Source organism: Cryptococcus neoformans (assembly GCF_000091045.1).
Source record: "Cryptococcus neoformans var. neoformans JEC21 chromosome 3 sequence".
Classification (NCBI taxonomy): Eukaryota; Fungi; Basidiomycota; class Tremellomycetes; order Tremellales; family Cryptococcaceae; genus Cryptococcus; species Cryptococcus deneoformans.
Window position 1 is genome coordinate 981,201 of NC_006685.1, and position 13,843 is coordinate 995,043.

General features: G+C 46.3%; 5 protein-coding genes across 5 annotated transcripts in view; 3 read left to right on the forward strand and 2 right to left on the reverse strand.

Annotated features, from left to right (window-relative positions):
• Positions 1-459, forward strand: part of CNC03090 (expressed protein) — a 1,278-nt gene extending 819 nt beyond the window's left edge. Inside the window, exon 5 of the mRNA XM_569942.2 lies at positions 134-459. Coding sequence (XP_569942.1) covers positions 134-359 — 226 coding nt within the window. The 3' untranslated portion in view covers positions 360-459. The remainder of the gene's footprint in view (positions 1-133) is intronic.
• Positions 460-1,395: 936 nt separating this feature from the next.
• On the forward strand, positions 1,396-2,228 carry CNC03100 (expressed protein). Its single transcript, XM_569943.2, has 4 exons — positions 1,396-1,473; positions 1,530-1,714; positions 1,800-1,856; positions 1,911-2,228. The coding sequence occupies exons 1-4, from the start codon at positions 1,455-1,457 to the stop codon at positions 1,977-1,979; spliced, it is 330 nt and encodes a 109-aa protein (XP_569943.1). The 5' UTR covers positions 1,396-1,454; the 3' UTR covers positions 1,980-2,228.
• Positions 2,229-2,815: 587 nt separating this feature from the next.
• CNC03110 (conserved hypothetical protein) lies at positions 2,816-4,775 on the reverse strand. Its single transcript, XM_024656755.1, has 14 exons — positions 4,623-4,775; positions 4,452-4,535; positions 4,315-4,391; positions 4,177-4,232; positions 4,106-4,109; positions 4,012-4,036; positions 3,868-3,963; positions 3,711-3,808; positions 3,476-3,649; positions 3,410-3,425; positions 3,332-3,352; positions 3,190-3,280; positions 3,088-3,131; positions 2,816-3,043 (listed from the first exon to the last, which is right to left on the reverse strand). The coding sequence occupies exons 1-14, from the start codon at positions 4,683-4,685 to the stop codon at positions 2,861-2,863; spliced, it is 1,032 nt and encodes a 343-aa protein (XP_024512423.1). The 5' UTR covers positions 4,686-4,775; the 3' UTR covers positions 2,816-2,860.
• A 1,692-nt stretch (positions 4,776-6,467) lies between these two features.
• CNC03120 (transmembrane protein, putative) lies at positions 6,468-12,619 on the forward strand. The gene is made up of 21 exons (XM_024656756.1): positions 6,468-6,859; positions 6,933-7,059; positions 7,111-7,214; positions 7,267-7,320; positions 7,373-7,455; positions 7,513-7,555; positions 7,606-7,832; positions 7,890-7,993; positions 8,059-8,070; positions 8,119-8,155; positions 8,225-8,413; positions 8,467-10,337; positions 10,390-10,661; positions 10,722-10,839; positions 10,890-10,963; positions 11,022-11,080; positions 11,136-11,229; positions 11,279-11,426; positions 11,478-12,024; positions 12,072-12,133; positions 12,192-12,619. Exons 1-21 carry the CDS (start codon positions 6,701-6,703, stop codon positions 12,455-12,457), a joined length of 4,650 nt encoding a protein of 1,549 aa, XP_024512424.1. The 5' UTR covers positions 6,468-6,700; the 3' UTR covers positions 12,458-12,619.
• On the reverse strand, positions 12,619-13,688 carry CNC03125 (hypothetical protein). Its single transcript, XM_024658947.1, has 2 exons — positions 13,489-13,688; positions 12,619-13,430 (listed from the first exon to the last, which is right to left on the reverse strand). Exons 1-2 carry the CDS (start codon positions 13,659-13,661, stop codon positions 12,725-12,727), a joined length of 879 nt encoding a protein of 292 aa, XP_024514284.1. The 5' UTR covers positions 13,662-13,688; the 3' UTR covers positions 12,619-12,724.
• Positions 13,689-13,843: the final 155 nt, after the last annotated feature.

Below are 13,843 nucleotides of genomic sequence, written 5' to 3' on the forward strand. Positions count from 1 at the left end.
TACGTTTCGTAATGTAATATGGCAAGGAATCTCGCTGATCATTGTCACATCTTCTATCTTCTTCCGGTATCGTATGAAAACTACTATTCTTCATTCCTGCGAATCAAACACTGCCTGGCTTTGCGCGCGCTAGTTTGGAAGCCTATTTGACCATCAGGGGACAAGAATACATTGCGGCATTACGGCGAGAACCCGGTGTAATTGATCCAGCAGAGGCTATCGCGCACGGTGTGCCACCGGAAGATCTGAGAGATCAATTCGGACCAGGAGCGGGAATGGATCATCCAGTAGAGGATGAGGAGAGTAACCGAGGCTTTTTTGGTGGGAGGAAAAGCAAAAAAGAAGTAACCAAGAAGTAACAGCCCCTCGTAACCTTGGCACCGCCTTCTTATCATTTATTCCGCACTTGATACACGATTTATATGCCATATCGTTACGTTTATGTAACGTTTTGCTACATATGGCATCTCCTACTTCGACTTCCGCATCTCTGATTCTCTTCATACATTCACAAGCCCATGATCTCTGCAGGCCTTCATACAATCTGATACCCAAAGCAGCTCTAGCGTCTTGTATCCAACAAATCACTTTCCCAGCTCCCAGCAAGTTCCCTCATATTTCCTATCTCCTGTTTTGATCTATTCACTGGATTCCGTTTTTGTCTTTCTTTCTTTCCATGGATCTTTGGCATGACATCTTAGGCCATTGGTGGCATAAATTTTCTGCCTCTTAGAACGCAAGTGGCCTACCCGGTCACTTTTGTCGCCCTGCTCTCCAAATGTTTTAGCCAGTGTCTCGCCCCGTAGCCCTTTCCTAACGCTTGGGAATCCCTTTTATAACTGCGGTTGTGATTAAATTCCAGTTTTTTATCTGGTGCTTTCGCTATTACTCATGTCTCCTACTCTTTCTGTTGCTGTTTCTGAGTTGCCTCCTATCTCCTCGACCAATAAGAGTACTACGTCAGACAATGTGGTGGAGATTGGAAATTCAGGCGGAGAGCTATTATTTGTTGGTGGTGGATGCTGAAGCAATACGAGTTAAAGTGGCAATTTACATTCCATATTAATACGATTATTTCTGACTGCAAAGGATCAGACCTGTAGAAGTTGGAAGTTTGCTCTTGAGATGAGTGACTGACGCGGAGAAGACTCTTTCTTATTGAATATATTTTTATCGTTTTTACTTGGTTTGTGTATATACCGGATTTCTGATATTCGGACACATAGCCCGCCAGGTGGGCTTATTCATATATAGCCAGGGATTCTCTGCTGTTAATATCATCATTGCAGTGCATGCAGGCAGTCAACATAATAGTACAGCATATATAATTATCTATATATATCCTGAGGCTAAATTCCGTTTGGCACTTCGCGTCGCGCAAACGAACGGCTTCCAAACAACTGAACTACGTAACAAACCACAATTCCACACTCAGAACAAAACAATCAAAAACAATGACAATCATCCATGTCGGTAAGCTGCAGCCTTCGGCCACCAGCAGGAACTAGACTTTAATGACTTCTTTACAGTCGCATTCAAGACCGCTACTCCCTCCACCATCGGGCCTCTGACAACAAGCATCAAAGCTCTGAAAGATAACTGCATAAACCCTAGGACTGGCAAACCTTACATACTTGACCTGAGGGGTGGAAAACAAATTTCTACTGAAGGATTGGATAGGGGCATGCAGGTCGTTTTCGTACTGGAATTCGAGGTAAGTCACCATAATACATTGATGAAAGCGCGTGGAAACTCTTGTACTTGTACAGCGCTTTGACTAATGCGTATGGCCTTCGCAGAATGATGACGACCTCCAGTACTACATTGATGAAGATCCTGCTCATGAACAATTCAAGGTGAGTGGATTGCATTCCTAATCAGCAATTTGCTCAATGGGATACTGTGGACAGAAAAGCGCCAAAGGAGAATGGGAGGCAATTGATGTTCTTGCATTGGACTTCAGCAACGGGAAATTCTGAGCACCTGCCGCTGTAGTGTTCAGTGCTTGTCTGCGAGAGACACCAGTATTCATTCATGAAACATGCTCTACCTTTTGTCTTTCCGTGGCCTAGTGGGAAGCCCGCGTGTCAATTCAGCTTTCCCTCACTTTATCCTGCATCGCATTCCTACTGCACTTTCGATAAAGGACCCTGCGCTGTTGGATAAATTCGTTTCTACTGAAAACCTTGTTAGCAGCATGAAATGTACTTGTTGTTTTCTTCTCGGCTACAAAACCCTCCCGGACCAAGGCGTAACATGGACGTCTTTGATTATTGAGTTCTTGCATGATATCACGTTAGCTCGCTTATCCTTCTACCAAATCACCACTATTGTTCTCTCTCATTTATGTGGTCCTCATTCTACTATCGGTCCTATTCTTTTCAGTCACCCTATACATGAATTTGACCTACGGTAAGATATGAGAGCCGTGAATAATATCGGCGTGGCAACAATCGCTCGTCATCCCTGTCCATCCAACTCTCATGGGAGTTTCAAGGGCGTAAGTTTGCTGCTCCATGCCTTGATGAAGTCAGTATTCCCCACTGTCATCTGTTCTTCTCGTACGTTGTCTCGTTTATGTGGACAGAAAGGCAAAAAAGACGCTCCGGTGAAAGGGGTTGTAAGGTGAAACGGTCATTCGAGAGATGAAGGAGCCCTACGATAGGAGGAGGATAAGGATTGGGTTCACGATAACTGACTGGACCAAGTCTCCATAAATCTCATTGCCAGAACCGGGAGGGGGTCAGAAGCGGGATTACTGCAAGCATTATGCTATAAATGTCGTAAATGGAGTTCATTATAGTTGTTGTCCAGAGCAGCCAATCGTCTTGCATCAATTATCATTTCCTCACAGATTTCACTAACTAAAGACTGCCACCACCATAGTCGAAGCCCTTGGCCTGTCATCAGAGCAGGTCATTATATTGTTTTCACCAGTACTTGTGGCAAACTCAAGGGTCGAAATCCTCAACACAATCGTAAAACTCTTTGATAAATTTCTTTTGTTGATCCAAGGACGTCTCTTTCTGCAAAAGGACAATCTCTATCAGTAAAACAGGTAGCTAAACGCCATTTGTTTGTCCTCACGTCTGTGGCTCTGATACTTCTAATCATGGCGTATTTTCTGCCGGCTATAGACGCAGAAGTCAATGCGTATACCACATTTGAGACAACGTTGATACAGCTCACCCATCAATTTGGCGTCAACTTCACCACTAAGATCAGCAGTTTTTGCACCAAAACAACGACCCCCGGATTCCTCGAGGATGCAAATTCCAGCCTAGAATATCACGATGAGCTATAATACGGCCAACTAAAATTTTGGATTTACGCAAACGTCCCACGGCCAGCACTAGTCATAGTTTCCTCAGCGCCATTCGCATGGATAGGAAATGCTAGAGTGACTCACCCCAACTTCCCAATATCTAAAGCAATGAGCGGTCAGCGCAAGCGTGTCGTACCTGAATGGACCCACATGTCAAGGCCCCCGCTTGCCACAAGTACAATGTTAAGCGCAGCCGAACCCATACTCCTCAAAGAATGGCACATCTTCCCGCCTACGTCCGTATGGGCGGTCAGCTTTTCGAATGCGGCCAATTTACGGGGCAGGGCCGGAGGAGAGCGAGACATCCCATATTCAACACCAATCCTAGGCAAGAAGTTCAGGCAACCAATGAGTCTTGCATCATAATACATTTCAAACGGCTTACAGGGCTTGACCGAGAGATGCAAGAGGCTTGGATGAGCCTGTGATGGGAAGTTTTCGCTTTTGATTGAGATATGCACCCCTTCCTTTGGCAGCAGACCACTGGTTTTATTATTTGAGCGTTTAGCGAGTGACTTCAACGAACGGACCCTTTAACTCACCAACTGATCGAGGAAAGGATTATAGATGACTCCCACTACAGGGATACCCTTGTGGGCAAGGCCAATTGATGTAGCCACCATGGGAAATCCATGGACCTTTATTTGTTAGCAACTATTTACCGTTACACGGAATGGATGGCCTACAAAGTTGGTGGTACCATCAATGGGACTGGGAAAAAGGTTCGCAACGATGTCAGCAACACCATCTTTCCACCCACAATAATCCAACATAGCTTACTCGACTATGTGGCCATTGATTTACTCATCAGCCTATATACTTCCATGAAAAGGCAAGCTACATTCACTCACCAATCCAAGTGGGTTCATCGGTGATTTGTTGACCTTCATACGATTCCTCTCCGATGCTACGCCACGATGTTGATGGGTAAGTGGACATATAATAACGGATCACCACATTGAACAATCACGTCCGCAATCAACACATACAACTTATGGGAAGGATAAGCCTCTCTAATCCTTTCGACAATGAACTTTTCCACGGCTTTGTCAACTTCGGTTACGAGCTGCATGCCTTCTGTTAGACGTCGTCCCGATAGTACCCACTTATAGCAAGAGTTACTCACATCAACACTGTTGAGTTTCTCATCTTCCTGAGCACTTTCTGAGGCGAAACGTTTTTCCTGGCCTTCCCGAATAATCTGACCCGCCTATATATATTTACACAGTGGTCAGCAAATGCATAGGCCATTCAGCGCGTGAACGAAGTTGTGCGTAGTAGTCGAGAATAAACCTACGTCGAGGGCGAGCTTGATAGCAAACTGCAAGATAGAATCGAGATCGAGTTCAATGGGCATCATGAATATTGTTGTTCTTTGTATACGGCCAAGGTATATATGTTTAGTTGATAGCGTTGAAAACACTCCCGTGATGCGCGGTGTTCGATTTCAATAGTTATGCATTACTACTTGGATTACTATATAAGATTGGGGCACTTACGCAATCCGTACCTTTCCATTGATTATTCGACTTCTGGGCATGTTCGTGACGAACGACTACGTAAAACAAACCAATCATGGCGGGGTACTCATCAATCACACCATACCATTTTACTATACCATGATTATCATCCACCACCATAATTAATAGCCACCACTCTACCCGTTGTCTTTTGCGTGATATTTATTTACAACATGTATGTGTTTCTCTATCTATTCCATGCGCATTGTTTTTTCTTTTCCTAATAATTGTACTCTATGCATCAGCGAGAATCGAAAAGACGTACTAATGACTCGGATCACCACCGCCGACAACATACCAGCGCCAAGCAAATTCTTGTCAACAGCTGACGGACGACAGAAATCATCCTGTCTCCTACTACCTACCCTCCGATAGTTCAGCCGAAGCTTCCTTTAAAGGTGCTTATTAGCACTAAAAACAGCCTCAACTATGCCCTAGTGATTGGATCGTTGAGATTACACTTGCTGAAGTACCATCATGTCTGGTGGAAATCAATGATGAAGACGGTTCTAGGCAGCAAATTAAAACGCCACGTAGAAGTAATACTTCCACCAGCAGCAGCTGCAGCAGGCAGCAGTAACTATAGCAGCACAGTATAATGAAAATTATTGACATCACGAAATCGTATTGACTCTACGAATGCAATGTGGGCGATGTCCCAGTCCACCCAACAGCTCATGACTCTAAAATCACAAGCCCCGTGAACGTCATCTCCGACCGACTAAAGTCAGAGTGCACGTCCTGGGTTATAACTGGTGTTATATCTTGCCTCTCTTTCCCCGTCCGATCGCTAACGAAATGAGCGTCGATCGTGAATAAAAGAGGCGTGTCGAAGGAAGAGAGGTAGATGACAGAGAAGACATGAAGGAAGCAGAAGATAACTCCTAGAAATAGAAAAAGAAACGTGTCGTCAGTGATACCTCGCGAACGAGTCGTTTAATACCCTCTGCATAGCCACTGCTGACTGCAATGCAAGTGACGCTTGCTAACTTCTGTGGGGAGGTAATCAAGAAAAAGGATTGACCGTGTAACGCCTTCCTTGACTTAATGTTGAAATATTAATAATGGAGAGCGAAAAGAAAGAGAGATGAAAATTTTGGAAGGCTTTTAAAGGGTGGTCCCGTCGTCGCGGCGGTCTTTTTATTTTTTGGGGGGTTTTTCAAACCAGAAGTGAGAACCGTGTTTCTCAGTTTCTCAGGGCTTTTTAACCGAAACGCTTGGGATTAATAGCGGAATTCAAACGAAACACCATTACAGCATAAAACGCGGAATAGGACGATTTAAAAGGATGACATTCACAAGATCACAACTGCAGAGTGAGAGAAGGATTGCAAAATGCTTGCCAGTGGGAGTAAAAACTAAAATAAACATATAATTATAACATAAGATGAGGTTAATTATTTTTTAAATTATACGGCGAAGCGGATTCCGCCGTGATCGGAGTGATTTGAGAGTTTTTTGTCTATTATTATTTTGTTAGGCTGATAATTAAAACCAAGTGAATATTTAATTGTAATTACTAGACCAGGGTGAGACTGCGGTTGCGTCATCCTTAGCCGCTCTGACTCATACGCATGGCCGAAAACCGGAAATCATCCGACGTTCACTCACCGTGAGTACAGTAAATACCCGATTTCAGGCTTATTGTCAGTTTCGCTTCCTCTTCTTCGCCCTTCTTCTCCCACCCCATCCCTTGAACACCACGCACGATACGATATCACTTTAGTTGTCCAGATCCTCAATTTCTACTAATATCAAGTGCTGTCATTTTCATCAACTTACGGCTTGAAACTCAGCTTCCCACAGTTGGTTCGATCTCACAGACCAACGAGCTCTCAAGCACTATCGAGACAGTATGCCTTTTATTAAGGCTCTTGACCATGCGATACCGAATGGACAGACATTCAACAACCTAGCCAAAGCTCCCGGAGCTGTGGCGGGTGGTTTGACTTCCGCTGTGGGATCAGTCGGCAATATGGTGGGTGTAGAACAAGTCAGAGGAGCCGCAGTTCACGTAAGTAATCAGAAAATCTCGACGCTATCTCATCAAAACCCAAATATTTATATTGATGGGATTGGTATTGTAGATGTTTGATCCGGATGCATCGCCAGCGGTAAAGGCTGCTGCGGCTGCTAAGGCAAAGGCATCACTTGGTTTACCTAGCCGGGATAAAGTGAGGGAAGGCATATCTGGGGACGGCGGGGGCGCGCGAGGTATGAACAGCGAACGACTTCCTTTCGTATGTGGCTTACAAATTCCTGCAGCTGTAATCATTGATAGCTCCACATCCGCCAACGCTCCGAAACCAACCGTGACACTTGCGGATATTGACAAGGCGTCTCAAGCTGAAGGTCAGAGGGAAGGCAGCGTACGTATTCAAAATCGTATCAGAAGCTCTACTACCGCTGATCGTTTCGTAGGATGATATGCCTGGCTCCATCCCTTCCAACACGGCTCCCTCTATCCCTACTTGGGTAAGCAGGGATAGTTTCCATATCCCCTGATCATAATTGACAATCAATTCAGGTCATGGCAGGCTGGAAGCAAGCAGCTGGCTTGGGAAAGACGGCAACAGCGAGAGAAGAAGCTACCGTTTTGCAAACTTACCTGTGAGCTATTAACGAAGGAATTGCTGTCCATTGTTCATGACTTTTGTATCACATCAGCACTGAGACAATGTATGGTGCTTGGTATCACAATGCGGCCGTCGTAAGTTCTGATTACTTAACTATCCCCCGAAGAATTCTGATCTGTCGTAGATCCTTTTTGCCATCCTATCTACCCGTCTTCTCACTGTTCTTCATCTCGACTGGGGTTGGATTATCGTTGTCCTTGCTTTTTGCTCGTCCTATTACTCTATCTCCATCTCGCGAACTAGGCAGCGGGTTAGGGACGACATCCAAAGAGAGCTGGTGAAAACGAGGCTAGTCACTGAGACTGAAAGCGCGGACTGGATTAATTCATTTTTGGAAAGATTTTGGCTTATGTGCGTTGCTGATGGGCAGATAGTTCGGTGGAAACGTTTCGCTGACCGATATCTTAGCTACGAGCCTGTCCTCAGTCAAACGATCATAGCAAGTACTGATGCTGCTCTGGCTGGAGTAGCCCCTCCTGGCGTTGACAGCATCCGTATGACTACTTTTACTCGTGAGTCGGACTTGAATGTGTATTTTAAGGAATAGGGCCAAATCTAATTTATGGTCCTTCTCTAGTCGGTACTAAAGGTCAGGATTAAGCCAGTACAAATGTAAATCAAAACTAATTTTGCGCAGCTCCTCGTATTGATTATGTCCGCACTTTCCCAAAAACGTAAGTTGATCAGATTGCGCCATATTATGAACTGTCGTATCCACACAATTATGACTAATTTATGAGCAGTCCCGAGGATGTTGTGATCATGGACTGGGCCTTGTCTTTCACTCCGAACGATCTTGAAGACATCACCCCTCGCCAAGCTGCCAAACAGGTAAACCCAAAAGTTGTGCTTAGCATCCGAGTTGGTAAGGGTGCGCTGTCCAAGGCATTGCCTGTCTTGCTGGAAGACATGTCTTTCTCTGGCAAAATGAGGTATAGTCTGCAATTTGTACATGGCCAGGGGCGTATGCTAATATCGCCATCAGAATCAAATTGAAATTGATGACCAACTTTCCCCATGTGCAGACAGTAGATATCAGTTTCATTGAAAAGCCTACGTTCGACTATGTGCTTAAGCCTATTGGCGGAGAGACTTTGGGATTTGACATCAACAGTATCCCAGGCCTCGCCCCATTCATCCGTGACCAAGTGCACTCCAATCTCGGTCCCATGATGTACGACCCCAACGTTTTCACCATCGATTTGCAGCAACTCCTCTCCGGCACACCACTTGATGCCGCTATTGGCGTCCTTCGTGTCACTGTTCTTGACGCTCGCAACCTCAAAGCAACCAAATTTGGTGGAGGTGATCCCGATCCTTATGTGTCCTTCTCCATAGGTGCAAAGCCGGCCATCGCCCAGACTAAGACAATCCGTTCTTCTTCCAACCCTAGTTTCCATGAAACTCAGTTCCTTTTGATTAATTCCCTTGCCGACGTTCTCAACCTCAACGTTTTTGATTTTAATGACCATCGTCCTGACAGCTTGCTCGGTACCGTTTCTCACGAGCTCGGCACGCTTGCCGACGACGCTGAGCAAGAGGGTATTGTGGGCCAAATTCTCGGCGGTGGCAAAGATCGTGGCACACTTCGATATGATCTGTCCTACTTCCCTGTCCTCAAGCCAGAGAAGAACGCTGATGGCACACTTGAACCACTTCCGGACACTCAGACGGGCATTGTTCGTCTTACCATTCACCAAGCCAAGGACCTTGATGTCTCACATGCACTTCTGGGAGGGGGTGCTCTCAGTCCTTTCGCCAGCGTCTTCCTTGGTTCGGGCAAAAATGAAGTTCATAGGACCAAGGTTCTCAAACATGCCAATCAACCTATTTGGGAAGATGCATGTGAATTCCTTGTACCGGAGAAGCACAATTCAGTTGTGACGGTTGCTATCACCGACAGCAAGGACTTCGCAGTTGACCCGAGCTTGGGAATGGTCACTATTCGTCTGGCTGATTTGCTCGAAGCCAAGGAAAGGCACCAAGACTGGTTCCCTCTCAAGGGCTCACGTCAGGGCAAGGTCCGTATGACTGCTGAGTGGAAGGCCGTCGCTATGACTGGTTCCATTGGGGGTGCTAATTCATATATACCTCCAATTGGTATCCTTCGTGTATGGCTCAAAAGAGCTGTAGATGTGAAGAATGTCGAGGCTGCTTTGGGTGGTAAATCTGATCCCTATGTGAGGATCATGGGCAACAACCGTATCATGGCCCGAACTGAGGTTATCAACAATAATCTTAATCCCGAATGGGATCAGATAATCTATGTGCCTGTGCACTCGATTCGGGAACACTTCATGCTCGAAGTGATGGATTATCAAAATATCGGTAAAGACAGGTCGCTTGGTCACGTGGACTTGGCCGCTAGAGATTACATCGACGAAAGTGGCGAGCAGAAGTACCCTTACATCTCAAAGGGTTCTCAAGATAGGAGGGACAGAATCAAACTTGACAAGGCAAACCATTTCAAGGGTGAACTACATTACGAAGTGGATTTCAAGCCAGCCGTTTCTCTCCGAGGTGGAGTCTCTTTTGATGCTCAGAAGAACGAGCTTGAAATTGCAGCGGAAGCTGCTGAGGCTCAGTCTGCTGCGGAAGGCGCTAGTTCCAGTGTCACGGCTACAGTCACTCCAGAAGCCAACGGATCCATCAAGGCTGCGTCCGTACCTAGCGGTATCGTTGGGGTCGACGATGTTACTGCTGGAGATGCCAATGGTCATGCCAATCAGTCGGTCGTGGACGCCTCGATAGCTGCAGCTGCTCTTACGGCCGAAGAAGAAGATGCCCAACCGGAGACAGCTGCAGAGGATCCGCGGGAGGGAGTAATTATGTCTACCGAGGAGATTTTGTCATGCCGTGAGTTTTGCCTCTTTCAAGAAGTTGGATCACTTGCTGACTGTCTGATCAGAATCCGGAGTTATAGTCTTCCAAGTTATCTCTGGCAAACTTGCTCGGCGTGGCTCCCTTGAAGTTATGTTTGATGATGGTTACTGGCCTGCTTTCACTTCAGGTAAAGCTCGCAGTAATCACCCAACCTGGGACCAAGTTGGTGAAGGCTTTATCCGTGAACTTGACTTTAGTCGAGTTTGGTTGAGAATTAATGCAGCCGATGAGAATAGTAAAGAGGATGTTGTGGCTGAATTCAAATGTGACACTAAGGATTTCCTGGAAAGGTCCATTGTGAGTAAATCCTTGTGTTTGAGAGTTTGATAAGTATTAAGGACAGGATCTTCGATGCAGAACGCTCCTTATGACTTCGTTCTTACTGAACCCGATGGCTCGAATAGAAGTATTGTCCAGATTGCTGCTCGCTTTGTACCTGTAGACATTGTGCTTCAACCTCGAGAAAGTATTAACAGTAAGTCATTGAAGTAGTCGAAGGTTTTGATTTCTGATTTAAGCCCTCAGACATGGGTATCCTCAGGGTTGATGTAATAGATGCTAAGGCATTGCATGGTGCTGATAGGAGTGGTAAATCTGATGTGAGTGTCCGTGAGCATCTTATCCGTCCCCACCTACTGATGGACGACTTCATCGAAGCCATATGTGGTCTTTTCTTTGAACGACATGAAGGTATTCAAATCGGAAACCAAAAAAAAGTAAGAATGCAGTGTGAATTTTCATTACAGCCTAGTGCTCACGGCCATTGGATAGAACCCTTCACCCCGTATGGAATGAGAGCTTCGAGACCATGGTTCCTTCTCGCGTGGCGGCTAAGTTTGCATTTGAGATATTCGATTGGGACAGGGCAAGTAGCTTACGTTTTGCAACCTGCTAATGCTGACATGTCCTGGCAGGTCGGTACCGCAACTTCCTTGGGTGGGAACATAATCGATTTAGCTGTTCTCGAACCTTTTGAAGCTACCGAGGTCTCTTTACCTGTTATCACTGAAAAGCGAGGAGAGAAGGGCACTTTTACATTCAGATTGCTCTTCACCCCTGAAAGTGAGTACTTCACATGACTGCTCGACGATCATATCCTAATGCAATGACTAGTCATTGCTCGAGTGCGTCATAATACCAGCTCCTTTGTCTCTGCCGGTCGAGCTATCACACAAATTGGGGGTGTTCCTCTTGGTGTTGGCAAGGGCGTTATTCATGGCGGGGGTGCCGTCGCGGGTGGCGTCGCTCACGGCCTGGGTTCCGTCGGCGGGTTTGCTGGCCGTCGCATTGGCCTGATCAAGAAAAAGGACAAATTAACGGGAAAAGAGGTCGTCATCGATCCTGTTACCGGCACTTCTGTTCCTGTAGCTCCTGGTACCGAAATTACTCCCGCTATTGGCGAAAGTTCTGATGTTGCAGCAGGTCAGACTTCTGCTCCCGTTGGCGCTAATCTCGATGGGGCCGTACCAGGTCATCATGCAACAACATTACCAGTAGGGGAGAGTGCTAGTCCTCAGCAGCCAGGGACTCTCGGTGTGACCGTTATCAGCGCCAAGGACCTCAAGAGTAATAGGGAAGGCAGTGTAAAACCTTATGTTCAGATCAAAGCGGGAGGTAAAACTGTGAAGACCGAACACGTCAAAGGCTCTGCTCCAGAATGGTGAGTACATCATTCCGCCACGGCTCAAAATTTTAATTCGCCTGCAGGAACGAAAGTTTTTCTTTCAACCTAACTCCTAATATAAAGTCTTTCTCCGTGACTGTATGCGGTAAGTCTTGCCGTCAGCAAAAGTATGAAGGAAGCGAGCTGATCCGAATCCGCTTTAGACCACCATACCCTCGGCAAAGATCCTGAACTTGGCGAGGCTGAAGTCGATATATGGAGACACATCCGACCTGCCGTACCCGATGCCGACGTTTGGGTTGAGCTCAGTAATGGTACAGGCCTTTTGCGTTTGAAATTGGACTGGAACACTGGCTTTGCAAACCCTACACCCATGAGGTTGGGATCCAGGATCAGGACACCTAGCGTCAGCTCCAAATCTTTACCAGATAGTCCTGGTCGATTCTCTATGAAGAAGAGCAAGGAATGAGGGTATATAGATATGCTTGCTGCACACGAATCGTAATTTTGTTTGAATGAAGATATATGGGATATAATCCTTCTATTAATAGCCAAATCTATCTGTCTGTACTGGGATGTGCAAATTTGTACAATAACTGTCTCATCAGAGTAATGGTTCTATTGCGTGGTGGAATGGTCATTAATGCAAGTGGTACATGTGCTTTTCATACCATACATAGATACTTGTACAAGTGCCAGATTCATTTCTATCTATTTGCGTCTTTGAACGCTGCAACTACAACGGCTGGGCACCAGAGTCCATGAACTTCACAAAGTCCGTAGGCTTCCATGTCGCGCATGACATAGATGTTTGTTGTTCTTTTGAGTGTCGTGTTGACGCAGTATCGGCGGCGGGCACTGCTTCCATAGACTCGTCATCTGAGCCAAACAAATCGTCATCGTCCCTTGTTTCATCATTCCCTTTCGTAGGGGCTACAGCTATCTCATCGTCTTCATAATCGTCTCCCTCTTCGACTTCGTCTACTCTCATTGCCCAGTCCACCTCTTCTGCCCTTCTGTCGATCTCTTCTTTCATAGCCTTCGCCTTCATCCCGTCTCTTTCCATAATAAGCAGGATCCTTCGTCGAAGATCTTCCAGATCCATTTCAGACAATGCTCTCAACTGGTCTTGAGTATGCGAGAACGAAACATTGGGTCCCATCCCTTCAACCCGGTCATCCGCCGGCGCAGCGACAAGAGGTATGGTGTTGATGGCTTGGAAGAAGGCGTCCTGGACCAGAGGTGTGATTTCAGAGCCAGCACTGTCAGTAGAAGGCAGGGGAGTCAGAGGATGAACGAGATAACGTGAAAGAATAGGAGTTTGTGGAGGTGGTTTTTGAGAATAGCCCGTCACATTGGGGCGAGCAGGAGGGGCAGTTATTGTTGCCGAGAGGGCGTTGATTCGACCTAAGAGAAGAGAGTAACGCTGCAGCAACACATCCCTTTTATCATAGTGGGACAGTTAGGAGCATAGAAGCAGGTGGTGAGCGTTTGGCTTACCAGCTAGGGATTGTATCGTTATGGGCGCCATTGGCTACGAGTGTTTTGAGGGAGTCGATGTCGTTTATTGTTGTGGTGAGACGGGGAATAAGTGTGTTTATGGTGGGGAGGGGGATCGAGGGGGGCTGAGGTGGGTGGTAAATCTCTTGCGGGGGGCGATGCTGGTGCTGCATGGGAAGTTGTAATGGAGGCGAATTTGACAAATGGAAGGAAGTCGAGATCAATACATGAGATGACCTTCACAGAAATCGGATTAAAAATGCCGATTTCTGCAACAACCGCCCCGAAACGCTGCCATTTTTGGACTGCCGAGCACTGACCAACTCTTGCAACAACGCACTTGTTCTCTTCAAGT

What these genes read in the sequence shown, in the direction of transcription:
- CNC03110 (XM_024656755.1), bottom strand. Translation starts at nt 4,685, where the DNA reads ATGATGCCCATTGAACTCGATCTCGATTCTATCTTGCAGTTTGCTATC. An exon ending in CTATCAAGCTCGCCCTCGAC is followed by an intron (nt 4,536 to 4,622) that starts GTAGGTTTATTC and finishes AAATATATATAG; the next exon opens with GCGGGTCAGATTATTCGGGA. An exon ending in GAAGTATCAGAGCCACAGAC is followed by an intron (nt 3,044 to 3,087) that starts GTGAGGACAAAC and finishes TTTTACTGATAG; the next exon opens with AGATTGTCCTTTTGCAGAAA.
- CNC03120 (XM_024656756.1), top strand. Translation starts at nt 6,701, where the DNA reads ATGCCTTTTATTAAGGCTCTTGACCATGCGATACCGAATGGACAGACA. An exon ending in CGAGGAGATTTTGTCATGCC is followed by an intron (nt 10,338 to 10,389) that starts GTGAGTTTTGCC and finishes CTGTCTGATCAG; the next exon opens with AATCCGGAGTTATAGTCTTC. An exon ending in AGATATTCGATTGGGACAGG is followed by an intron (nt 11,230 to 11,278) that starts GCAAGTAGCTTA and finishes ATGTCCTGGCAG; the next exon opens with GTCGGTACCGCAACTTCCTT.
- CNC03125 (XM_024658947.1), bottom strand. Translation starts at nt 13,661, where the DNA reads ATGCAGCACCAGCATCGCCCCCCGCAAGAGATTTACCACCCACCTCAG. An exon ending in AACGATACAATCCCTAGCTG is followed by an intron (nt 13,431 to 13,488) that starts GTAAGCCAAACG and finishes CTATGATAAAAG; the next exon opens with GGATGTGTTGCTGCAGCGTT.
- CNC03100 (XM_569943.2), top strand. An exon ending in TTTTCGTACTGGAATTCGAG is followed by an intron (nt 1,715 to 1,799) that starts GTAAGTCACCAT and finishes TGGCCTTCGCAG; the next exon opens with AATGATGACGACCTCCAGTA. An exon ending in CTGCTCATGAACAATTCAAG is followed by an intron (nt 1,857 to 1,910) that starts GTGAGTGGATTG and finishes TACTGTGGACAG; the next exon opens with AAAAGCGCCAAAGGAGAATG.